The sequence below is a fragment of the Aptenodytes forsteri genome, unplaced genomic scaffold (genome assembly GCF_000699145.1).
Source record: "Aptenodytes forsteri isolate BGI_AS27 unplaced genomic scaffold, ASM69914v1 Scaffold200, whole genome shotgun sequence".
In the NCBI taxonomy this organism is placed as follows: Eukaryota; Metazoa; Chordata; class Aves; order Sphenisciformes; family Spheniscidae; genus Aptenodytes; species Aptenodytes forsteri.
Window position 1 is genome coordinate 2,055,445 of NW_008796187.1, and position 23,519 is coordinate 2,078,963.

A 23,519-nucleotide genomic window follows, 5' to 3' on the forward strand; every position below is an offset into this window, starting at 1 on the left:
GGGGAGCGAGAGACAAATCCCAATAAACTAGAAAGCGTAATATCTTCCACCCTGTTGCAAATTGATTTCTGACCTCAGAGATGTTTTTCATTGGAAGAAAGATTTATACAAAGTGAAAATAAATGTATTATTTACGAGCAGATTATGATAAACTCTTCGCTTCCTCCTCACATCTTTTTCTAGACAAAATCAGGGTTTCAGTCTGCAACAAAAACATCTCCCTAGAAAATATTCGGTCTAGAAAATAGATTAAAAACCTGATGCAGTCTCTGTCTTGCTGGCTGTCTCTCACCAAGAAAAAATACTCTATTACGTCAATAGTTATTTTGCCACTTTTTCAGACAATGTGAGCTAAAGCAGCCAAGCTACAGACAGCAAAGGACACTGTAGACAAGACAAAATTAATTTAAATTACCTTTCTACTTTCCTAATCTTTAGATTCTGTGGCTTGATTTAATGCTGAGAGGCTATTTTGCAAACAGCTTCTGTCAGAGGCTGTGTTCTGGTCTGTCCTGAACACAAGTACCTTATGAAAGGGCCATGGCCAAAGTAAAGTCAGCCTTAAGTTCACCTCCTGCTCCTGCAGTAGCTGTCAGAGGAACCCGGGCAGGACCAGGGAGCCGGCACCTCAGCACCTTTGTCACACTGCTAGAGGTCCCCTTCCCCGAGGCTGCTGCCAAGGTGACACTCCGCACCTCTGCGGGCGATGACGCTGCAGGTCCCGTGTCGTGCCGTGTTCAGAGCGTACTGCAACTCTGGGGAAATACCAGGGACTCGGCGAGCCCTTGGGAGCTAATGGGACTGTGCACGCTTCTTACGGGAGGCACATGGGCACAGCCTTTGTGTTTCTGTCCTCATTTGGATCTCCACAGTGTTATGTTTGTAACGTTGAGTTACCCCAGACTATCTCAGTTACGGTGATCTCAACTTTATCTATCAAGTGCAAAATGTAGAGACCAAGCAAATGTCTTTTTGGTAAAACTTTTCTGAATGAAGCAAATGATGATGTGGATTCAGATGATACGTATAATTTAAATATGTGTTAACATTTTTTAAAAAGTATAGGGAGTGCAGGAAGGGCAGAATTGGAAAGAAAAATTACATTTTAAAGGCTGTGATGTTCTCTCAATGAAAACAGAAATAGAGGTTTTTACTTTGCTTGCTGGGTTGACACCAAGAGGAGTTTGCATCTCTGCACAATTGCTTTTATAGATCCGGAGACTCAACGGCCAGAATATGGAATCTCAATGAAAACAGCAACAGCGGTTCCACTCAACTAGTTTTGAGGCACTGCATAAGAGAAGGAGGACACGATGTCCCCAGCAATAAGGATGTGACTTCATTGGACTGGAATGTAAGCTAACTTCTAAGACTGTGTATGGTTTTTAACTGTCTAAATTTAATTCAGAGGCAATTACAGCTGCTGCTCCATATCTTTTATATCTGAGGTGACCAGAAGCTCTGTCCTAACCTACTGACCTCTTGTTTCAAATACTCATAATAGGCTGAACTTTCCCCTGTATGCTATAATTTTCCAGGACTGTTGCCATCTTCAAGCTTATTAATGATGTATTTATATCTCTATTTTAGGAGCACGGGTAAAAATAAACTTAGCTAACTTTAAGAATGAAGATTAAACAAGCAATCTATGTTGTAATGAAGCCTGAATAATAATGTATTTGCATCTCATAATTACTTTATTTTGGCATGTGAGGAGATATAAGCACCAGCGAAGCTTTTTCTGAGGTTGGGCTATCAAGACCCTCTCCCATTTGAATTATTCTGCGCATAGCCAAACATGCTCACATTATCATCTTCATCTTGGTAGGAGCGTATGTACTCATTCTCTCTTTTTACCTACCCACCTTCTGGGTGGAACTGTCTTGCCTGATCCTTTTTACTTTCATCCTGCAAAACCTTCTATCTTAGATAATATAGTCATGCACAGAGAAGACTGAAGTAAGCAGAGAGGACAGGTATTGTTAAGAATCCCCAGTGTCTGGGCGGTGTCTTTGGGCAGCATTATGGCTACTTCATGTCTCCTTTCTGCCACCGAGCATTGTAAAAAGAACTTACAAAACCTTGCAGGAACCTTAATCAATTTTGAGATCACTTGTATTTGGTCCATTTTGTTAATGTTAGTACAGAGTGATCACATTAGTCTTGTTTTCTTAGGAAAACAGTTTAAAAATTAAGTACCAGAAAGGATTCTCAGCAGTTACATACAGTCTCAGTTGCTGGCTGGAGACCAAGATTCGCTTAATCTTTACTGCAATATTATTGTCCTTCAGGTGAGCTAGGTGCTTCATAAAAGTAAAAGATAAGGCCACTGCACAAATCAGCTTCCCCTATGTACTGTATATTTGACACAATGAAAGAAGTTGATGAATATTACAGAAAGCACAGGTAGGTTAACAAAGCAAATAAAGATAAAACCCAAGAATGTTCATTACTTGTTTCCTGTGGATATCACAGTAAAGAAAAATAGTCGGGAAAAACTGAATTGAGGAGTAGGAAAAGAGTAACTGAAAGAGGAAAACAAGCAAAGGTGCAGAACAGTTATGAGAAAAGTTGTCCAAAACGTATAGGGCATCCTCTAGTATTTCCTGTAGTAGTTCCATACCTTTCCAGACTTCATTGGTCACTGATACTTCACTTGCATTGTGCTAGTACTTAATGTAAAGAAATGTTCCTAATTTAAACACCCAAAGTGCTTCCAACTTACTTTGAATTTTCCAAAGAATGTGAATTACCACCAACAAATTTGGATAAACTGTACATCTCGTCCCTTAGCTTTCCTCCCCTTTTCCCTTTTTGGTCTTACCACTTTTGTTCTCATCAGTAGTCCAGATAAGTGTATATCACAGTGAAGTTGGCTCAGGTTTTGATATTTTTCCCCCTACATCATCATACATCTGAGTTAAATCTACAACTGCTCTGACTCACTGTTTTTGGAGGGTTGGAGTGGACATATGTTTTAAAGGATTATTTTGTGCTTTTTCTTAATTTTCTATTCATGATGCTAGAAATGCCATCTGCCTTTATTGTTTATTTAGAACCACAATATTAATCATATTTCACTGTGAAATTTTCACACTGGTGATACTAAATCGGTTCTTCTCTGGTTTATGTGATTTATGTTACAATAAGAAAGGTTCTTTCTAGAGGCCATATTCAGATCATGTCCTTTGGTACCAAGGGTAGGATTCATCTCCCTTAGATTTAACCATCTAAACTAGTCATCTAGTCTCCCTCTAAGTCAGCAGAAACAGAGACATGTGCCTTCGTGCTGGTCTGGGCCCAGTCTAAAGCAAATGGGATCATGAATTACACTCCAGAGATGGGTGACGCTGTTAGTTATAGAGGGAGACTAGGTTACTCTCTTAAACTAAATCCTAACTTCTGGACATCTGGAGATAAATGGGGTGAATCTCACTCCTAATCCAGGTGCTGAAATGTTTAAAGGCTAAGCGCCCAGCTCCAACAGTAGCCGTCTCACCAGGTTGCAGTTCCTTTTTAATTATTCTCATTCTGGCCCAGTAACTCTAGCATTGTTGGCTGCACAGGAGATACCCTTCGGTGAAGGGCTCTCTCCAGCAGAATACATGTAATTTGCCGATTATGATTCCTGTGCTTTTTTTCTTTTAATTGGGACCCATGAATCCAACTTTTCTCAGGCTATCCATCGTGGTACTGTGCCTCTGAGCATGTGTGGGAATCTTGTGTTCAGACAAGCTGGAAGCAGCTTCTTTGTGGTAGATAGCATTTGAGGTGTTAACCATGAGCGTAGGTGGCTTAGGTGTTCAGGTCCTTCTTTCAAGTAGAGGTGCCTGAATTTCACTGAACTGGGATTTAGTCAGGATTTAGATGATCTGTTGACGTTTTATAGGCTCTTTATGTCTAAGAAGTAGTATCTGTTTGTTATCTGGAAGAATCCCATAGAATTTGTTATATCTTGTCTTCTTTTTCTAATCCTTCTGATTAAATTACTCTTATCTGATGGTATAGCCTAGTATTTCACAGTATGTCAGAGGGTTTTATTTCCTCTTTGCTGTCTGCAGTAATAACCTTTAGTTTAAATCATAGTATAATCTGTCCCAATGTGTGGACTCAGATTTCCCATGAATCACGATGTACGAACCTTAAAAAAAAAAGTAGAGAAAAGAAAAAAGTTGGTTGAAACAGATTTCATCTAGTATCAACCTTTGTCATTTATATATATCCTAACAGAGTGATGGAACACTATTGGCTACAGGCTCGTATGATGGTTTTGCAAGGATATGGACAGAAGATGGTAAGTCAAGCAACATTTATTGTTCTTAAGCATCAAACAGCAGTGAACTGTAATTTGGCTCATTTATAAACAAATTGTAATATTAACCTTTTCTTTATTGCAGGTAACCTTGCAAGCACCTTAGGTCAACATAAAGGTCCAATATTTGCCCTGAAATGGAACAAAAAGGGGAATTATATTTTAAGTGCTGGTGTTGATAAAGTGAGTTTTAAAAATACATCATTCTAACATATAAATGTGCTGACTCAGTGAGCTTGTGCTGCTGAATTCCATAAGATTATTTTCTTCTCCTCCAGCCATCCTGGAGTAAACTCCTCAGTTTACTTTTCTTTAATATGTTTTAGCGTGTGTTGATTACGTTTTTGAGGCCACATAAATGTGTACTATTTTTATGTGAAAGATTTTACTTAAAAAAAACAACTCCACTTGCCCCCTGTGTAAAATTGCATCTTAAATGTTTCTCAGTTAAGGAAAGAACTGCTTCCACTACTTACGTTTATAGTTTTGTCAACTAACTATTTCCAGGAAGGAAGTGATCTTAAAGATACTTGACCTTTTAGCTCATCTGAAACACTTGTATTTGAATAAAATATATATGACTTCCTACGCAGATATGCAAAAAAATGGTAGTTCTGAACTCCAAATCAAGCAAAACATGGTAGTTTCAGCTGAGTGCATATTAGAGATTAAAATGAACAGATGACTGCTGATGATGAGCACAAATCCATTAAAAACTGAAACTGGAAAGTGTACAGCATTCATCTTGCCTAACTTTTGATGTCTAAAAATTAGATGTGTATGCCATCTTTGGCTTCCTTTGTAAAATTCAGAGAGAAAAATGGCACTTTCAAGTGATGGGTTGCATGGCCTGTGTTGCAGTGAGATGCACTGACAGTGCTCCTCTCCAGCTACTGACAGAGGGGAGTCTTGGGAAACTAGCTCAGGCTTGTACATCTGATCTGTAGGCTAGATGAATCCCTATATTTTCACATACTTGTGAAAATGGAAACTTAGTTTTATTCCTTTTAATACTGGCTTATGTTCAGCTACACTTGTCTCCCAGTGGTAGTTCCATTATTCTGGCAAACTTATGTTCCCAATAACAGCAGTGATTCTTTAGATGTTCCGTTATCAGCAAGATGAGGCATCCTTAATTTATTTTCTGGAAGCATATACTTCCAATAAATTGACAGTTCACTCAGAAGGTGGTACTGAGCTCTACAGGGGAGTTGCTTACGTGTGCTGTGAATATGGATTAAACCTGTATTAAGCAAATTACACTTTAGTCTGTCCCACGACAGTGGCAAGAAGTGATACGTACTCTGCTGCTAGATAAACATTTCACTTGGTGGTTTAATTGTCAGAGATGTAGTATCACGTAGTTTTGGAATAGAATTCAACTTGCATCTTTGAAAAGGGGAAAAAGTATTCTTTGGAGAAGATAACTGAAACAGCTGTAAAAAAATGCTTATTAAAAATGTGTAGTGCTGTCTTCTAGCATTATTCAGAGAGAATATGCCCGTTCTTAGTAGTTATATTACTTCCTCTGTAGGCGTGATAATTCCTTATCTACCCTTAGATTATTATTCTGTAATATTTGGAAATTATTTCTGTTTTTTCAGCTGTTCAGCACACAAGGCTCTCTGCAGTCAATAATTTTATTAGTCCATCTTTTAGAACTGCTCCTCAGTGAGGGTGCTCTCTGTTTTCTCTGAGCTGAACGGTCACTAATCTTTTTTTCCCCCCCTTCCTTCGGATGCAGACAACAATAATTTGGGATGCTCACACAGGAGAAGCTAAACAGCAGTTTCCTTTCCATTCAGGTAATTTCTGCATAACTCTTGTTAGTAAAATGAAATGCAGTTTTTAATTTTGTCAACGTAATTTATCCTTTTGTAAAAACCTATCTGCCAGAGAGAATTTTGAACCAGTTTTTTTGTGCTTTAACTATCCTGAGTATCATGGCTTGTGGGTTTATTCTTTTTTCAGAAAGATGGGGTTCTGTGAGAATCAGCTTTGAAAGTCAAACTGATTCTGGGAGAGGATTTGTACACCAGCCATGTCTACCCAGCTGAATGATTCTGTCATTATCTATCTGCTTGAATAGTGCCAAGTGGTGATTTATGAAGAGGCTTTTCGGTGGAGGTGTCTGGGATCTCTCCCACTCTTTCTGCTCCTATTGCAATGAAGCTGACTTGAGACAGAAGCAAACAGATCTCTCATGCAGCTTTCATTCACTACTGCAAGCGTGAAGGTCCTCAGGAATTTCTTAGCTTTTAATTTTGACTTGAAGTTCTTCAGTATTTGCTTTCTCTGATTATCAGAAGTCAATTGGCAACCTTGAGTTTCAAAACCTTGCTGCACCAAAACCTTACTTGGATGGTCGTTTGTAGATCTGGTTTGCTTCAAGAAGGCAGGAGATGTCACAGATACTAAGTAATCTTGAGTAACAGGCAATCATTGACGTAATCTTAAATTCACCTGAGACCAGACTTATAAGATGATGACTGAATTCATGATCCAAACTGGATAAGTTGTCATAGTGAAGAATTTTTAAAGGGCATAGTCAAACTGAGTTTAAAACCACCAAAACATTCCAGATTCTGATGCTAGAAATGTTCATCTTCCTGTGTGTTCACTGTAACTAATCCATTTTTACATACAGCAGGCTTTCACAAGGTGCTTAATGGTGTTTAAAAACACATATTTTACTACTAATTGTAAAACACTAATTTGCGCATGCTTTTCAACTCAATTTCTAGTTGTTCTTATTCTCACATTTTCACAGATGTTATTAATATGCAGTAGCAATTGAAATGGTTATTCAACAGAAGACAAAAAGTATGTCCATGAGCACAGCAGATCCATACTCTGCATTTTTCTCACTCATCTTCTTGCTTATTAATGCAACTCTCAGTTTGGAGGAGTCAAGTGTCTGCTGACAGATTTTCTCACTGTGGCATTTATTTATCTATCATAACTGTTCCATAAAAGCAAACTTTGCACTGTATAGTGAGGTAGTTAATGAGACTCTTAAGCCTTCTGATCCCTAACTATTGATCTAAGTGGTTGCGGATTCAGAACTGGGTTGACCCTTCAGAATCATGTTCACTGTCGTGTAGCTGTCTTAGCAGTGATGTGCATCAAGGACATATCACTCCATTCCCCTTTTAGCAAGTTGAAAACTTAACTACATCTTCCAATGCAATATGCCAATGTCCATCTGCATTAATAGATTTTATACAAAATTCTTATTAAGCATGCTGTTTGTCTTCGGACCATAAGAGACAACTCAAGTGGAGATGCGGAGAGGCTAATACTTTTTTTTTCATTATTTCACATATGCTTTCATAGGGAAGTTAAAGCAGTTGGTTATTAAGGAAATTGTTGATAGGCCAGAAGCATATGTCCTACAAAAAGCCCCTTAAAATCAGCTGGAGTCTTTGTCTTCACGTAAGTCTAAAGCTACAAAGGCCTCACCTTGTCCTCTTTGAATCACTTATGCAGCAGAACAAGCTAACAGCAAATTCCTTTCCATATCTGGAATCCGAAAACCTTGTCTACACAAGGATTAAAGGTGGCATTTTAACAATTAAAAGTCTAGTCTAGACAAAGTACAGTTCCTTTAACACATACTTGTGTGGTGTACTTCTTTGCGTACTTCTTTGAAGTCTGGAGGTAGTTGGCCTGGGAATAACATACATTTTTTACTCTCGGCTGCTTTACAACAACTTGTTTAGTTTATGCCTATATGGACAAAACTGTCATCTTAAAATACACAAGGAAGACTCTTTGTCTAGGTCTTGAAGGCCTCTATATCATTGATGTTCCCATGTAACTTTAAGGTTTTGTGGTCAAAATATGTAAGTATGTGGATAAGTAGCTTCTAGGGTTTCATTGTTCTGTGCAAAACTATGAGTCATCACAGGGCATTTGATCAAAATGTGTATTCACAAAGCTTATTTCTTTAAAATGGAGTGAAATAATCCAATTTTCACATCTACTGATAGATGTGGACTGATGTCTATGCATGCAGGAACAAATTGGTTAAGTGATACCATAAGACGTATTTGCATGACCCAGTTTCAGACATCTAAGTGCTCTGAATCGCTCCCTGCAGACACTTAACTCAGTCCTCTTCTGAGCTTCTAATTCTGAATCACGTCTAAATTTGTTCAGAAAAAGCTTAAATTAACTGATAATTATTGTAACACTTTTATTGTTGGGATTTATTTTAGCTGCATTTCTTATGGATTTGTTGCTGCTTTTATTAGATGACATTCTAATTGTTTATATGCAATTGGCTAGTATCCTGTGGTTTTGGATACACTTTGGCAATTCAATTACTTGCATTAAAAACCATGTTTGGTTGTTTTTTCCAGACCATTTTATGTAGTTACTTATCCAGTAAACATATGATTAAATACACCAATAAATAAATCAGTATTAATTATCAACACTCTATGATTCAGATTATGCTGCAGTGCAAATCCATCGCTTTAGGTGCCAGTAGCTCTCAGAAAATTACTTTTCAACTCATACATATCATACTAGATATTAGCCCTGAAGGCATATTGCTATTAATGAAGATGGATTTTTGTTAGCTCTGAAACAGTAATACAAAGCTTGCAGCATAAAAAGAAAGACAAACAGGCAGTTAAAGAAACAAAATCCTTTACTGTTGCCTGATCCCCATTCATGTTCATTGGAAAACTCGGAAGTAACCTGCCTTCCTCACACAGATTTCCTTAATATTTCTGCAGTGTAGAAATTCCTCACCTGTCACACAGAATTACTGAGCTTTTTTGTTAATACTCTAAAAAATACTTGTATATGAAACAATTTCAGCCCTCCATTCTCATTTAGAGAGCTACCTGACGATTCGGAAGGTAACATGGATCAGTCTCATTTTGCAGTTCATAAAAATTATAACAGGAAAAAACATATTTAAATATAATAGGCTTGGCAGAACAGATATCTTTTCACCTCTGTATTACAGAAGTATTTTCTGAACGTATTTGAATAAGGCATTTCATTTTGATGAAACCATTGAATAAGGTTTCATTTTAATGATAAACTTGCATTGCCAGAAAGAGATTCAGCTTTGCTTCCTATATGCTGCTCTCGTTCTGACACACTTGCTTTTCACAGGAATGTGCTGAGAATGAAGATTTCTGTATTTTAGCAAGTCTTATGTCATCCTCTGGAGGACAGCTAAATGCTTTCCTAAGAAAAAAAACAAGCAGCAGTCGTAGAAACACAAATAAGCTGTATGTCAGGAGTTCGCTCCTACTCCTGTGCATGCTTTTAGTCTTTAGTGACATGCTGTAAAAGGGTTTTTTTTTTTGTTTTTCCACACTTTTTGCAAAGCATGTGTGTTGCACACAGCCACTAGTTACATGTTCATGTGCTATCTCTGTGCAAAGTTTTATTAGTTCAGTCCTAGTTAAGGCCAAACCCTCTACAGAAACTCCTCCTCTCATTTCAGATCAGCTTGATCAATGTACCTATCTTAAATCAATCCCCAACCAAATTAAACTGAATGTAGGTATTATTAATCCACGTGTCTGCCCAGAACAGTAGGTTTGCATCGGTGGTTGCATAAAGCTGGTGCAAAGGAAGATGGCCACCTGCTTCTTCTCCCTCCCGTGTGTTGTGTCTGGCATTCACAGGAACGTTTTTTCTAACCCAGCTGAAATTATCCACGGTTTTTCTGGATTAGTTTTCTTCCAGATTCTTTGCTGGGCTGGCTTACAGAGGAATGGATGGTAGAGATGGCCCCAGAGCAGTGTGCAGCTGGGAGCGGGGAGGGTGGAGGCAGATTGTTTTGCCCTCTCTTATATAACTTAACCTAAAAGAGTCTCATAAATAGATGCCATGCAAAGCATCCAGATTATCCGCTGCAAGAGAAAAAACAATTTGTGCCCTTCAGACAGTTCCTATCATCCCTGTAACTGGTAGTAGGTGATAAGTCCAAGAAGTAGCTTTTAGTCCATTTGATCCAGATGGGTGACAGGAGGAAAATGATTTGGGATAGCCGTTTCTTTGCTGTGTTCCCTGACGTTCTTTCTGTTGTTTGTACTTCACAGCTCCTGCTCTGGATGTAGACTGGCAGAACAACACTACTTTTGCCTCTTGCAGCACTGACATGTGCATTCATGTATGCAGACTTGGCTGTGATCGTCCCGTTAAAACCTTTCAAGGACACACAGTAAGTTTAAGAAGTCCAAAATATTAAGTGATAAAGTCACCTCAGGATGTAGCGATGATGGCAGCTGATGTGTTTGCAGGGTGTGTTCTAGCACCAAAGGTGTTACATCCCATTGCTTCCCTGAAACCATATTCCTCAGGAGTGACTCGCTGCCTGTGAGGGGGGATAAACTGTTCTAAATCACCGTAGGAAGCAAAACCTGCAGCTTAAACAGTGAGACTATTTATATGTAACATGAGCTGCAGACTAAGGGCACATTAATAAGTAAGATTTTGTTTTCTGCTGGCTTAATTTCCTTTAGTAAATGAGAACTATGAATAAGGAGAGAACAATTTACCTCCAGCCATTGTTCGTTTTAGAATCAATTTAATCTAATGAGATCTATTTAAGATGTATTTCCCCCCTCTTTTCCTGGTGGTATTTAATGACCGTCAAAGGCTAGTTTTTCTAGCTTTCATTCGTGAGAAAACTGCTATCATGTACTGACCTGTAATTTAGATGCTAACTTCAGAGCTTGCTATCTCCTCGCTGAGGAAAAAATGTGCATTTGGAGACCTTTATCTAGACTATGGTTAAACTGATATTAAACTGATATTTCATGACAGGTTGTACATTCCTACCAACAGACTGGTGCTTTTTATGATTATATGAAATGCACCATTTTGCACATGATCCAAATTTTTACTTCAAATAACTGTACAGTTCCTTTTAATTATGGCTGAAACAGGTAAAATGGATTAAGCAAAATGTAAATATTTTCCAGGATTATTTTCACTGAGACCCTGAGCCAATTTATGTTTTTAAAAAACAATCTTTCCCTTCTTATGAAATGCCTTTTTTCCCCATAAGTATGACCCTCAAAAAAGCACAGAAAACTTACTGGTTACTAACAGGATACACTAGGCTTAGTTAATTACAAAGTGCTAGAAAGACAGATAGAGAAAGCATCGTAAACTACTCAGTATTCCATCTTGGATTTCATTCACACATACACCTCTGTTTAGAGAGACCAGCATTGTTGTAGAGCTGCAATGCTAAGAATTATAAACTCCACAAAACTTTACAGCCCACCCGTATTTTCTATTGAAAATTTGTATCCCCGAGATGTACAGAATATTAACTGAAGAAATTTCTCAATTGTAAAAAGAAGTTAATGCTGTATCATCAATCTGTCTGGTTTGAGGCTTTATTTAAATCCTAGCATGTGAAGAAAGAGTATGAGAGACTTTGTGCCAGAACATGTATCAGAAGACTGATTGTGTGTATTGTTCACAAACACAAAATGGTTACCATGCCTAAATGATACTTAAATAGCATGTTACGGAAGCAGCACTGCTTTTGTTCACCCATAGAGCAACCAGGGCTGTAATTTGTGGTTGAACTTGTTGCATGCATAAACCTTGAGTGCCCTCTGCTGGGTGCCCAGTACTGTGCGGGTAACCAGAATATTTACTTAATAAAATCACTCTTTATTTCAGAACGAGGTTAATGCAATCAAATGGGACCCATCTGGCATGCTACTAGCATCTGGCTCCGATGATATGACATTAAAGGTAATATAATTTCTATTCCTGCTGTTCAAAAAGTAAAGACAAAAATTATGTCTATTTTTTAATCTTCTCCAGAATGCTGGTACTGTATCGCTTAAAACTCTGCACGAATAATAGTTTCATTTTGTCCCATATTTCATAAAGCCAATGTGAAAGAAGCAGCCACTGGGACAACTGAGCCATCCTATCCAAATACGTGTTAAATAACTGATATGTCACAGAATAGTCATAGTTTAAATATACACAGATATTACAAATACATGTTAAATAACTGATATGTCACTGTCACAGAATAGTCATAGTTTAAATATACACAGATATATATACACCTGCCTGCCTGTCAACAGAGGCACAATCCCTATGCTAAGAAGCAGTCTATTCGTTACACTTTGAAAAGAATATAAACCCAAAGAGTTTTCCCTTTGGAGTCTTCTTTCTGAAAGTAATTTCATTGGAGCCATTTAATTTTTTTTTTTAACACTAAGCAATGGGACGGGACATATAAATTCAGAGCCCACCAAAAATCTGAATTGCTCTCTGAAAATGCCTATCTTTATCCATTCACTGTATGGGAAGCCTAAGGCAGCTGCGCTGCTGAGGTGCATGCCTCTGTTAGGTGCCTGAAGTGAAATGGAATGAATCTGGGTTCTGGCTCCCAGGCAGCATAGGTTGCTTTACCAGCACACCCGGGCCATTGCACTGTACCAGCAAAGTACTGCTAATACAGGGGCAGTCTGGCCTTGCAGAAATACTTTTCACAATAGAGCTTTTCCAGCCCAAACTCCTTTCAGTCTCTTTCTCCCTTCCCAGCCGCATTGAATGAAGGCTGTGTCCTTGTATGTTGTAACAGCAAAGCCCTCCTGCTGGACTGTTGATTTATGCTGGTTCCTTGAGTAAAGCAAACATCTCAGGAAAGATTTGGTTTTGTGGATAGAATTGTACCAGTAATACAGATTCCTCATAGTACAGTTGTGTTAATTAAGGCCATACATCTTTCCACTGCTGATTGACGCAGCTAAAGTAAAAGATGTTTCTAGCATGCACACAGCCTGTGTATAAGAACTGAAATGGAAAGAGCAGCAAAACCTGAAGAGCTAAGTGAACATCAGCTTTATTAATGTTTCCAACTTAGGCCACCAACATAGGTGGCCTAAATTCTGCTCAGTTCCACTCTGTCTTTGCCATATACCCACTCAGATTTTCATCCCTCTGGATTCTAGACCTATTATTCCAAAATGCTCACAGAACTGACAATTTATAGAAAATAGGGCTAGAAGAGGCTGAAAGAGAGCGCCTTGTCTGTTATGCTGCCGCACAGCAGTATGGTAGTAACCAATGTTGCTCTGCTTAAACATCCTGACCCAGTGGTAGCACACTTTTTTGGTGCTCAGTTGCGTGCTGTGATTTAAAAAACACCGTGGCTCAGCATTGTGGTGCCAGTTCAAATTTCTGACCACTGAATTTGGCACAAGAGCTAATGGTTTGCTATCCCCAGCCTCGCCTGTTTTTAAAAACCTTCAGTGATGGAGACTGCAAATCCTCTTCAGGCAATTATTCTTCTTCTTCCTTTTGCTTTGGAAATCAATCCTCTCTGGCTTCCTTTTTTTCTCTTCTTTTGGAGTTCTTGATATTTTCCTACAACTTCTTGGAACATACGTTGCCTGTTAGCCGTAGAACACGGCTGAGCTTTGTGTAACATTTCCAAAAGCAGACTCAGGTATGGTGATGAAAATTTAGCATAAGAGCACATAATTTCCCTCATAGTGCAGACTTACAACAAGTGAGTTAAATCATTACTACATTTTTGGTATCTCTTTGAAATTGACTGACTAAATTTGAGTTATTTTCCCTGCTGTGATTAGCTTCATCTTGTTTTCTCAGTTAGCTGAAGAAAAGATGTACTAAATTACCTGTCATCTCTGTTGAGCATATTCTTTATCTCACGCTGAAGTATTTGGCCATGTAACACTGCATAAATAGCTGATCTTGTTCCATTGTCTGTGCTACTAAAAACATCAGGAAAACAAATGGGAGTTCAGGAGGAAAAGGCAAATGTGATGTGGCTCTTGACTGGCATAAGAGAAAATTATTATGTTCTAAGCAGTTATTGAAACTTTATTTTCATTCTTTAAAATGACTGCTGTTGCAATGTGTGATTTAAACTTCAAGTTAAATTTCTCTAAACAGAGTAACTTCAGTTTCCGTGTGAAAATACAGTTACAGGCTATGGGGCAGTACAGCAACTATTTAGTTCTTCTGATCTATTGAATAAATACTATTAAATGTGTAGCTCTTTCCCCTAATGGGATTATTCTAAAGCGTGTGCATTGTAGGTGCCAAACTGCTGCATTAATAAACTTAAATTAAGTTATGTTTATGTGTATCCATGTGTGTCGAGATCTTAAATAAACAAATGGTAAGAATAACATAGAACTGAAATAATTCAGCTGAGAAGAGATAAGTAACGTTGCCATTTTTCCCCTTCATAATTACTCCGACTTAGATTTGGAGTATGAAGCAAGATACCTGTGTACATGATCTTCAGGCTCACAGCAAAGAGATTTATACTATCAAATGGAGTCCTACAGGACCAGGCACCAGCAACCCAAACTCCAAACATCATGTAGCAAGGTAAAAATATACCTCTTCCTGTTGCCTACCAAGAAGAAGGATCGGCCTTCTGACATGTAACTCTACTGTCACCTTGCCGCACCAGCAACCCAAACTCCAACATCATGTTAGCAAGGTAAAAATATACCTCTTCCTGTTGCCTACCAAGAAGAAGGATCGTCCTTCTGACATGTAACTCTACTGTCACCTTGCCGTCAGTCTTCCGGCAGACAATTCCAGTAAAAAGTACCTGTGTTTGTAAATCAGGGGGATGGATAAGAAGGGAAAGGAATCACATTTGAAAAAGAAAAAAGAAAAAGAAGGAAAATTGAGTCATATGATTTTTAACTCTTCAGCTGTCTTGATAAAAGGGTTGTAAATCTGGCATTACACCTTCACATCCGGCATCCGCTTGTTATGAATGAAGGTACTTAACGAGACAGATGGCAGCCCGTTCAGCCGGTTGGAATGTGTTCTGACCAGGGTCATGCAACTCACCTGGGCAGACACTGACAATTTTTATAGCCTTGTTAACTAACAGAGAAGAGCTTGGATAATCTTTAAAATTCCACTTGAAAATCTGTTCAAAATTCTTCTTTGAGTTTAGGAGATACGTTTACTTGTAGAATGCCAATTGGTGGTAGTACCGTGGGATTATCAAATCCATTCATGGTCTATTCAGTTTCGGGAGGAGTTGTATTGAAGCCGTTTCATTTATTTTACTCCTTAGCTGGGAGTGGACAGGGAAGAACCTCACTTTGTTGGAGTTGTTCTTTTAATATTCTTTTTAATACCAATTATTTCCCTTGCCTTTCTCTAAGCTCACAGTTTGGGATTTAGATGGATGGTAGCAAAAAACAGCACTGAAACCAAGTGCTAGAGAATTACAGAATGCTGATTCATTAAATAATGCAAATCCATTAGGAATAAGGTCTCTCTGGAACCATTTATCCTATTAATGACAATATATATTTGACCTTCCTGAGTAATAGCAGGTAGAATCTCAAAAGGAGGGAGCTTGGCCCTCTTAGGGATAGTGGTCTGATCCTACCCAGCACCCTAGGTAAACTTAAAGGGTCCACATACAAGAATTCAGTTCTGTAGATACAGTTCTTGTCATTAAAAACGTAAAGGCTGTGGTGAATATTAGCTTTTCTGTTTGAAACATTATTTCTTGCTTAGCCAAGGGAAAAAAGCTGTAGTATTTTCTTAAAATGTTTACAGTATCAAACCACAAATTGATTAACACCCAAATTAAGACATGCTTGTGTTTGAACTCTTCTTGCAGTGCTTCGTTTGATTCCACTGTTCGGCTGTGGGACGTTGACCGAGGAGTCTGCATCCATACGTTAACAAAACATCAAGAGCCTGTCTACAGTGTAGCTTTTAGTCCTGATGGAAAATATCTAGCCAGTGGGTCCTTTGACAAATGTGTCCATATATGGAATACTCAGGTACTGTGAAGCACATCTGGTTTAGATGACACATTAATAGTAAAAGCTTAAATGGAAAATACATGTACCTCTGTAGCGTATGACCTGCCAGCCAAGGTGAACCTGATTGTATTGACTGATACAAATCCCAGCATAACAGTTGAGCCACTCAGGTGGAGTGAGGTGACTGCCCAGAACATTTCTGCTCAGGCTTCATTGTATGCTAAAACACTAGCGTGCATGAAAATAGGTACATCACATTGTGCCGTCAGCTTCGTGAAGCAAAGGTGTGGATCGATTCTTAGAAATAACTGATGCTTTTATTTAGTAACAAGCTGATTTCAGTCGTGAGTCCAATGCACCTGGCTTATACTTTGTGGTGAGGAGATGACAGATACAAAGGGTGTACAGGCTGGGGACTGGGGATATTCTGGAGAAAACTGGGACATCATAGTTCCGCAGATCTAATTCTGGATACTGATGCCTCACAGCCTGAATTAACAACAAACTTTATAAAAGACCATCTCAGCCTAACTCCCCAGGCCTTTACTCTTAGAAAGTTGACAAAAACAGATGTCTAAGAGTCCTACTGTAAATTGTTTTCTGGAGGAGCCTGTTTCTCTTCATTATCAAAGACCAGTTTCCTAACTTCAGCACCTTATGGAGATGACCATAGTTGGGTGATGTGAATAGCCCCCCCTCGCCACCACTCTCTTCTTTTTAACGTAGTGCCACGTGACAGAGAAAAAGGAGGGGAACTTCTGTATCAAACGTTTGCATGCTGTTTTGCTTTGTAGAGTGGAACTCTAGTACATAGCTACCGAGGCACCGGGGGCATCTTTGAAGTCTGCTGGAATGCTAGAGGAGACAAAGTGGGGGCAAGCGCATCAGACGGATCGGTAAGAAGCTTTACGCATTGTAAATGCTGGGTGGAGATTACTCTTCTGGAGGGCGTCAACAAAAAAACATAGATGCCATACTGCCTTCACTGGACAGAGCTGAAGGGTAGACAGCTCAAGACAGAAATAAGTAGTTCTGTGGAGTATAGTAAAAACGCTCCTGCTTGGGAAGGTTTTGAATATTAGGAGGTGGTGTTCCTGTTGGAAATGAAGAATGCTTGTGGAAGGGGTGAATATTACTGAAGATGGGAATGACTTTTAAATACATATTTGGTAAGAACAACAGTAGTGTTGTTTCTATCATTATTCATCTCATCTGTCAATTTTTAATGAAGGTCAGGTCACAGCAGTCAACTCTCGAATAAACAGTTGTCCTGGGGCTTTCTAAGCGCTATCCCACAGAAGAAGTTTACCCTTGAATAGTTGCTAAAAGAGAAAGTTTTCAGCATGGTGCCCAAAGATTGCATTGGGTGGTAAAGGAGAAATATTGCCGTAGAGAGACTGATTATTCATTACTATTTTTGCTGTTAATGGTACTTTGAAAAAAACTTCAGTTGTAGCATGATCAGCTTGTGAAGGACGCACGGATGTTATAACACTCTACAGCTTTTTGAAATAACTTTTTTACATGGCTGGCTGGCTGGCATAACTACTTTAGAGCAGTATTTTTCAACTGGTTTTAACAAAGGGTACACCTACGACATGATTCAGTTGCTTGAGCTTAGTTGTGCCGTTTGAGACGGTGCCGTGCCTGGCTTCCAACAGCTGCTCCAAATGGGTGCGTGTCTGCTCTCGGTCCTGAGTCAGGCCTGCCAGGCCTGTGCATCTGTTTTGGATATATTTCAGAAATGGAAGTGGACACTGTATTCAGGCAACTAAACAGAGCCCATAGTCTTATCTGGGATGTGCCACCAACATGTTTGTTTGTAATCCAACGAAAGCCCAGCTAAATGTTAAACGTATGGGTTTCACTTGGGTTTTCTCCCACGTCGGGTTGTTCCCCTGCTTGTGTGCATGCCAACAGGTACTTGAGACAGGCTGGTTTGAAGCTGGGGAGTACGACATACAGCTGGCTGATCAGCCTGCGTACGGAGCCCTGTATGAATAGGACTTCCACATCACCTTCAGAAATGGGTCTTAATGCTGAGTCTTTTCTCCCCAGGTTTGTGTTCTAGATCTGCGGAAGTAAAAGTGAAATGTTTTAGAAGAAATTTCAAATGGACCAGCAGTGAATGTGTGGGGAGAAGCACTCTTCAAAACTATTCTTAACAGCTCCAGAACTGTACGAACTTGAACAAAGTTAGAGTGTACCGTGAAACCAACTCTCCCTGGCCACAGGTGTCTAGTATTTTGTCCGTAACCTTCATCAAGGAGTAAAAACACAGTCACTTCAGAGGGGGAGGGAATGGTTTCCACCTGGAACATTGAGCCTTGGAAGCATGAAGCCACCAGCTAGGCATTGCACTGTTTGGTTTGCGTCTGAGAACTTGCTCTGATGGCTGGGAAAAAAAAGCTGTGCCAAAAAAAAAAATTAATAAAAAAAAAGAAAAATGCTGTGATAAACCAAAAGGGAAAAAAAATCCTCCTCCATGCGGTGTTGTATTTTTTCCTTCCAATTTGGACACTACAGTTGCTCTCCCAAAGGACGTTCAAAGACCAGTTTGTACTGATGAAATGCTCAACTTTGTAATCACAACACTTTCTATTTTCTAGACTACTTTTTTTGTTCAGTGGTTTTTCTATCAGCTGGAATATTACAGCCTGGAGGATCCCAGGCTTAGGATGAAACTTTTGTTTTCCTTTTATTTCTCCCTTCCACTCCCGACTTCCTCTTCCTTTTTTCCTCCTCTTTCTTCTTGCCCCTTTTTTTTTTCTTTTTTCCCTGTATGCCCATAGTAGATGCAACCAGGTGGACATGACAATGAAAATTTTTGACAGACTGCTTCTCCTCTCTTCTCTCTCTTCCTTTTCCTTTCTTTCTCTCCGTTTAAAAGAAAAAAAAATCCTCCATGCTTCAGATCTTAGCGTCTCAAGGGCACTTTCAGCAAATTGTGTAATAAGTGCTTTATATAAGAATGCAGTGCTGGGGAAGATTTTTACAGGAGAAAGATGACTTTTAACAGAAAGAACCCAGTGTATTTTTGGAAAAAAAATATTTTTTATGTTAAGCAGTTTTAAAAGCCTAAAATGGCCACCAAATGTAGACCAGTTGTGTAATTCAAGCAGAAATAATGACACAGAGTCCAAGGAACATGAAAGGTGCAGTATCCTTTTCCTCTTCTCTCTCAGAAAGTGCTGTAAGAAAAAATGCCATTTGATACAATAAATGCCAGTCATTTACTAAGAGTCCTCTTCCAGCAGCCCGGCATTTATATAGTCTCACTTCATTTTTGTGGCTGGTGGGTGATCTACACATACTACTAAAAGGGCGTAAGTTTGAGACCATAAATACAGCATTCGTTTTCTTGAGTCCATATTTTCGTTTGTCCTCCAGGGGAAAACAATTGTGTATCATCTTCTTTCCTCTAGCTCTAGCTCAATTTGGTGATGTATACATACTAAAAGGGATTCGTAAGTTTGAGACCATAAATACAGCATTCGTTTTCTTGAGTCCATATTTTCGTTTGTCCTTGGTAACCAGGGGAAAACAATTGTGTATCATCTTCTTTCCTCTAGCAATAGTTCAAATGTCATACAGAACATGGGTTTGGCTGCCTGTGGCCTTGCTAAGCAGTGCTGCCCTCCGCTCTTCATCCCACTCGGCTGTTTCTCTTCCAGTAAGTCAATGGGATTTTACCACTGACTTAATGGGACCAGTTGGACCAAGATCTATTGACTGCATCTGTCATTGTTGACGAACGGACTCTTGCCAAGCTCCTGCCCATCCACGGTTGGCGCGCACCTAGAAGCAGGCTCTTCCATTGCATCGGGCAGTATGTGGTGCTGCTGCCACCCTCAGCCGTGTGTCTTCTGTGTGCTACAAGGAAGGCTCTGGGTCTGCACCTGGAGGCTCACTGTCCGCCCAGACAGCCTTGAGGGTGTCCTCAGTGCGGTGCTCAGAAGGCAACATAGAACTCTCCATTAGGTGAGGACGTGATAAAGGATATATAAATTATACCTCAACATATATCCTACTACGAAGTTACAGTGGGTGAAATGATCAGAATGACAATAAAGACTTCCAAAGCACCACCTGTCCACTTTGGACATGATTTCCTCTGCAAGCTAGACATCTGCAGTGGTGCCCACTGAAGACTACATTACTCTAAGAGCCAACGATGGATGCAAAGAAGGATGCATAGGCAGAGTTTACCGAAAGTGCTGTAAACTATGAGGCAACCTTGGGGTGGTGGCAGCCGTTATTAAGGCAAATCCTCAGAACTGGCTGAGTCAAAGAGGTGTCCTCCCTATCCCACAGGCTAGCCTGGGATTTGTAGGAGAGAGAAAAACAAACAAGCAGAGACCCCCTTAACATCAGGTAGTACCTTCCTGCCCAAAGTTGCTATTTCTGTAACACAGGGTCTTCCCTTTGGTTTGACCACGGCTGCTGAAGCGGTGATTTGATCTGAGCAAAACCAAGACCAGAGCCCTCGTGCTGAACTGGTGGTGCGAGACCTGCCAAGCATCATGGCATCGTCACGGCATCGTGGAATCCGTACCTCATTTTTCCTCCTGTGTTCTCCTCTCTTTACGCTTGAATCTGCACAGTATCTTAGTCCTTCCAGTGCGACTAGCCACTGCCAGCTTCAGCTGCATTTCTTAAAGATACACATTTGGGAAGGAGAAAAGAATGAAAAGAAAGAACTGCTCAGGGTTACTCAGTCCTGAGGTGAAAACAGGCGGGATTTTGGTTATTAATAACAGTTAGGCTTGTTTATAATTTATATCAAAGAATTGGACACTGGAAGGTGTGAAGGATTATTTTCGGTGTTAAATGTGTTCATGTGTTGGTTTTAGTTTTCTGCTCCAAGAGCATGGGCTGTGGATGATCACGTGGCAGTTTTGCACTGTTTTGTAACAAACAACCACATGTACCTACTAATTTAAAGTCACTACTAAGAAAAAAAAGAGTACTTGTTCGGAGAGAGACTTGAATTTGCATACAAAGGTTTAATGTGGTTTTATAAAGCACAGTTGGGTCAATGATTTGATTACAGTCATTGCATGTACACGGTTAACTTCCTAAGCTGCTTTTGGGTGGCGTTTCTGAGAGTAACGCGCAGAAGCTCCCGGTCTGCAGGCAGCGGAGGGCAGTGCGGATGGGGCCCTGGCCTTGCATCCGTCCCTTGAGTGGCGCCTGAATAGGCCAGACCTCAGGATTCAAAGAGATGAGGTTGCTCAGTCCGAGTTCAGCGATGCCACATGGCTGGCTGGCTGGCTACGTAGCCCGTGTTTCGTGGTTGTTCCCGGGATAGCTACTGTAGATAACTCGGCAGTGTCCGTGGTGCCCATTTCTTTTTCCTTTTTCCTTCTTTTGAGTTGTCAGAACACCACCTTTCCTCTGCCCGCCTACGTGGAGGTAAGAAGCCAAGAGAAACAAAATTTGAAAATCAGTCGTTTGCAAAGCCTACGTGTGAGAGAGGCTGCTGGTCCCGAGAGTTTTCTCTACAGACCATCAGATCTGAAAGCACGTATGGGAAAAGCTAAGAAAATGCACCTTTCTTCCCCTCCCCAAGACCCTAAAGACTGGAAAATCCTCAAAGATACCGTAGGAGAGAGTTTTCGGCTAAAATGAGGGCAGCTATTAAGGAAGGCAGAAGATGTAGTTGCAAAGGCTAATCCTAGCCTGCCGGGCTGGTTTCTTTAGGAGGTGGGCAGTGGGGAGAGAGAGGCTTTTCCAGGCTGTAGTTCAACGTGGACGTCTAAGCCTAGACCTGCCCTCGCGGGAGCTCTCGCTTTCCTCCACTGCTGCGGCGGCACCCCCCGGCTGGCGGTGCCTTTCTGCGGCTCCCCTGGAACAGAACAGCGTGAGGCAACAGGCCGATGGACCTCGGCGGTTTTTTCATACAACAATTCTGTGATAATTTTGTTTCTAGTTCTTTGTAACAGAAGAGAAGTTGAAAAACCTAAGTGAGCAAACAGGGTTGTGAAACCATCGAGAGGCTTACTGGATTTTTATCATTGCTGGCTGTCTGGAAGTGGCCTTGAAGTGAAAAAAGGCGGTTTCTGAAAAGCCACTCGACTCTGTGGGTTAGAAGGATACTGAATCTTTTATGTGGAAAACACTGGGTCCCTTATGGGGCACTAAAGGGCCTGACTTACAGGGTTATACACACATTAACCCCATGCTACATCTTAGAAATTTCCTTTTAATTTGTTTAAAAAAAAAGAAAAAAATAGCTAATTTTAGAGCCAAGTGAAGTGCACTTTGTCAAATGTAAGGGTCTGCTTTGTTTTTGGGTTTCTTTTTTCTTTTTCCCTTTTTAATTTTTCCTCCTTTTTTTCCTCTTTTTGCCTTTTTAAAAGATGTGGTTCTTTGTCAATTGCAGAAATGTTCTTTCAGCCACTCACTGAAATTCTGAATTCTGGCTTCTGCAGTTTTTATTGTCTGTGTCAGACTTGCAGCCAGACTTGGTTCTCATTTCAACATTTCCCAGGTTCTGTTGAAACAACATCAACCCTTATTTTGTTTCTCCCCCACCCACACTTTCTTCAAATTCACCTTGTGTATTGTAGCTCATTTGTTTTAAGGAGAGAATCAACAGATCATATTCAGTGTCTTGAATAAATTGCTATATTTTGATATTAGAGAATTCTGTGCGTGTTGTTCCTTATTCTTTCCTCGCTGTTTTGCATCCTCTCCTTAAGAGCTGGGGTTGGGTTTCTTAAGTTGTAACATGGCGTCACCACCTGAAGGGTTACCCGGCCTGCGGGTGTATAGAGGTCGCAACCGTGGGTTCGTAGGATTTTGTAATACACAAGGACACGGAGGCTTTATCCTCTAAATTTCCCTACTTTCTTACAGATTGCCACAAATACCACAAAAATCACCACTAGCAAGTCTACCTATGATTAAGAAAGCAAATATATTTATCTCTCTCAAGCTATTACAAATTATTATCAGCAATAGTACAGCAACAATCAATAATATAGCAGCGATCAATTATAGCAACAATCAATTATAGCAGCATCCAATAATAGCAGCAGTCAAGTGTGTGTGTATATATATATGTAATATTACAGGTTATGACAAAGTTATTACTGGTGAAGCAAACTTACCAATAATAGAACAGCAGATACGCTAGGTTACCTACAGGTATGTATATGGCAGCAAGTGCATGTCAGAAGGGGCCAAACCATCCCAGAGCAGAGGACAAACTGATCCCAGAGGGGGACCCGACCATCCCAGAGCTGGGAGGACAGACCGGGCTGGCCCCCGATGTGGGCTCAGGGGGGAGCAATAAAACAACAGACAGAGTCTCGCTTCAAAGATGATCCACGTCATGGAGTTTGGAGTCAGTCTCGCTTCAGAGATGATCCACGTCATGGAGTTTGGAGTCAGCCACGTGTCCCCAGCGAGGG

At 40.1% G+C, this 23,519-nt stretch overlaps 1 protein-coding gene across 1 annotated transcript in view; it reads left to right on the plus strand.

The window, feature by feature from the left end:
• Window positions 1-18,548, plus strand: part of TBL1X (transducin beta like 1X-linked) — a 55,035-nt gene extending 36,487 nt beyond the window's left edge. Inside the window, exons 6-16 of the mRNA XM_019474262.1 lie at window positions 1,213-1,354; window positions 4,231-4,294; window positions 4,398-4,495; window positions 6,057-6,117; window positions 10,384-10,505; window positions 11,984-12,058; window positions 14,559-14,663; window positions 14,779-14,801; window positions 15,954-16,119; window positions 16,896-16,997; window positions 18,160-18,548. Of these exons, the coding sequence (XP_019329807.1) occupies window positions 1,213-1,354; window positions 4,231-4,294; window positions 4,398-4,495; window positions 6,057-6,117; window positions 10,384-10,505; window positions 11,984-12,058; window positions 14,559-14,663; window positions 14,779-14,801; window positions 15,954-16,119; window positions 16,896-16,997; window positions 18,160-18,186 (985 nt within the window). The 3' untranslated portion in view covers window positions 18,187-18,548. The remainder of the gene's footprint in view (window positions 1-1,212; window positions 1,355-4,230; window positions 4,295-4,397; window positions 4,496-6,056; window positions 6,118-10,383; window positions 10,506-11,983; window positions 12,059-14,558; window positions 14,664-14,778; window positions 14,802-15,953; window positions 16,120-16,895; window positions 16,998-18,159) is intronic.
• Window positions 18,549-23,519: the final 4,971 nt, after the last annotated feature.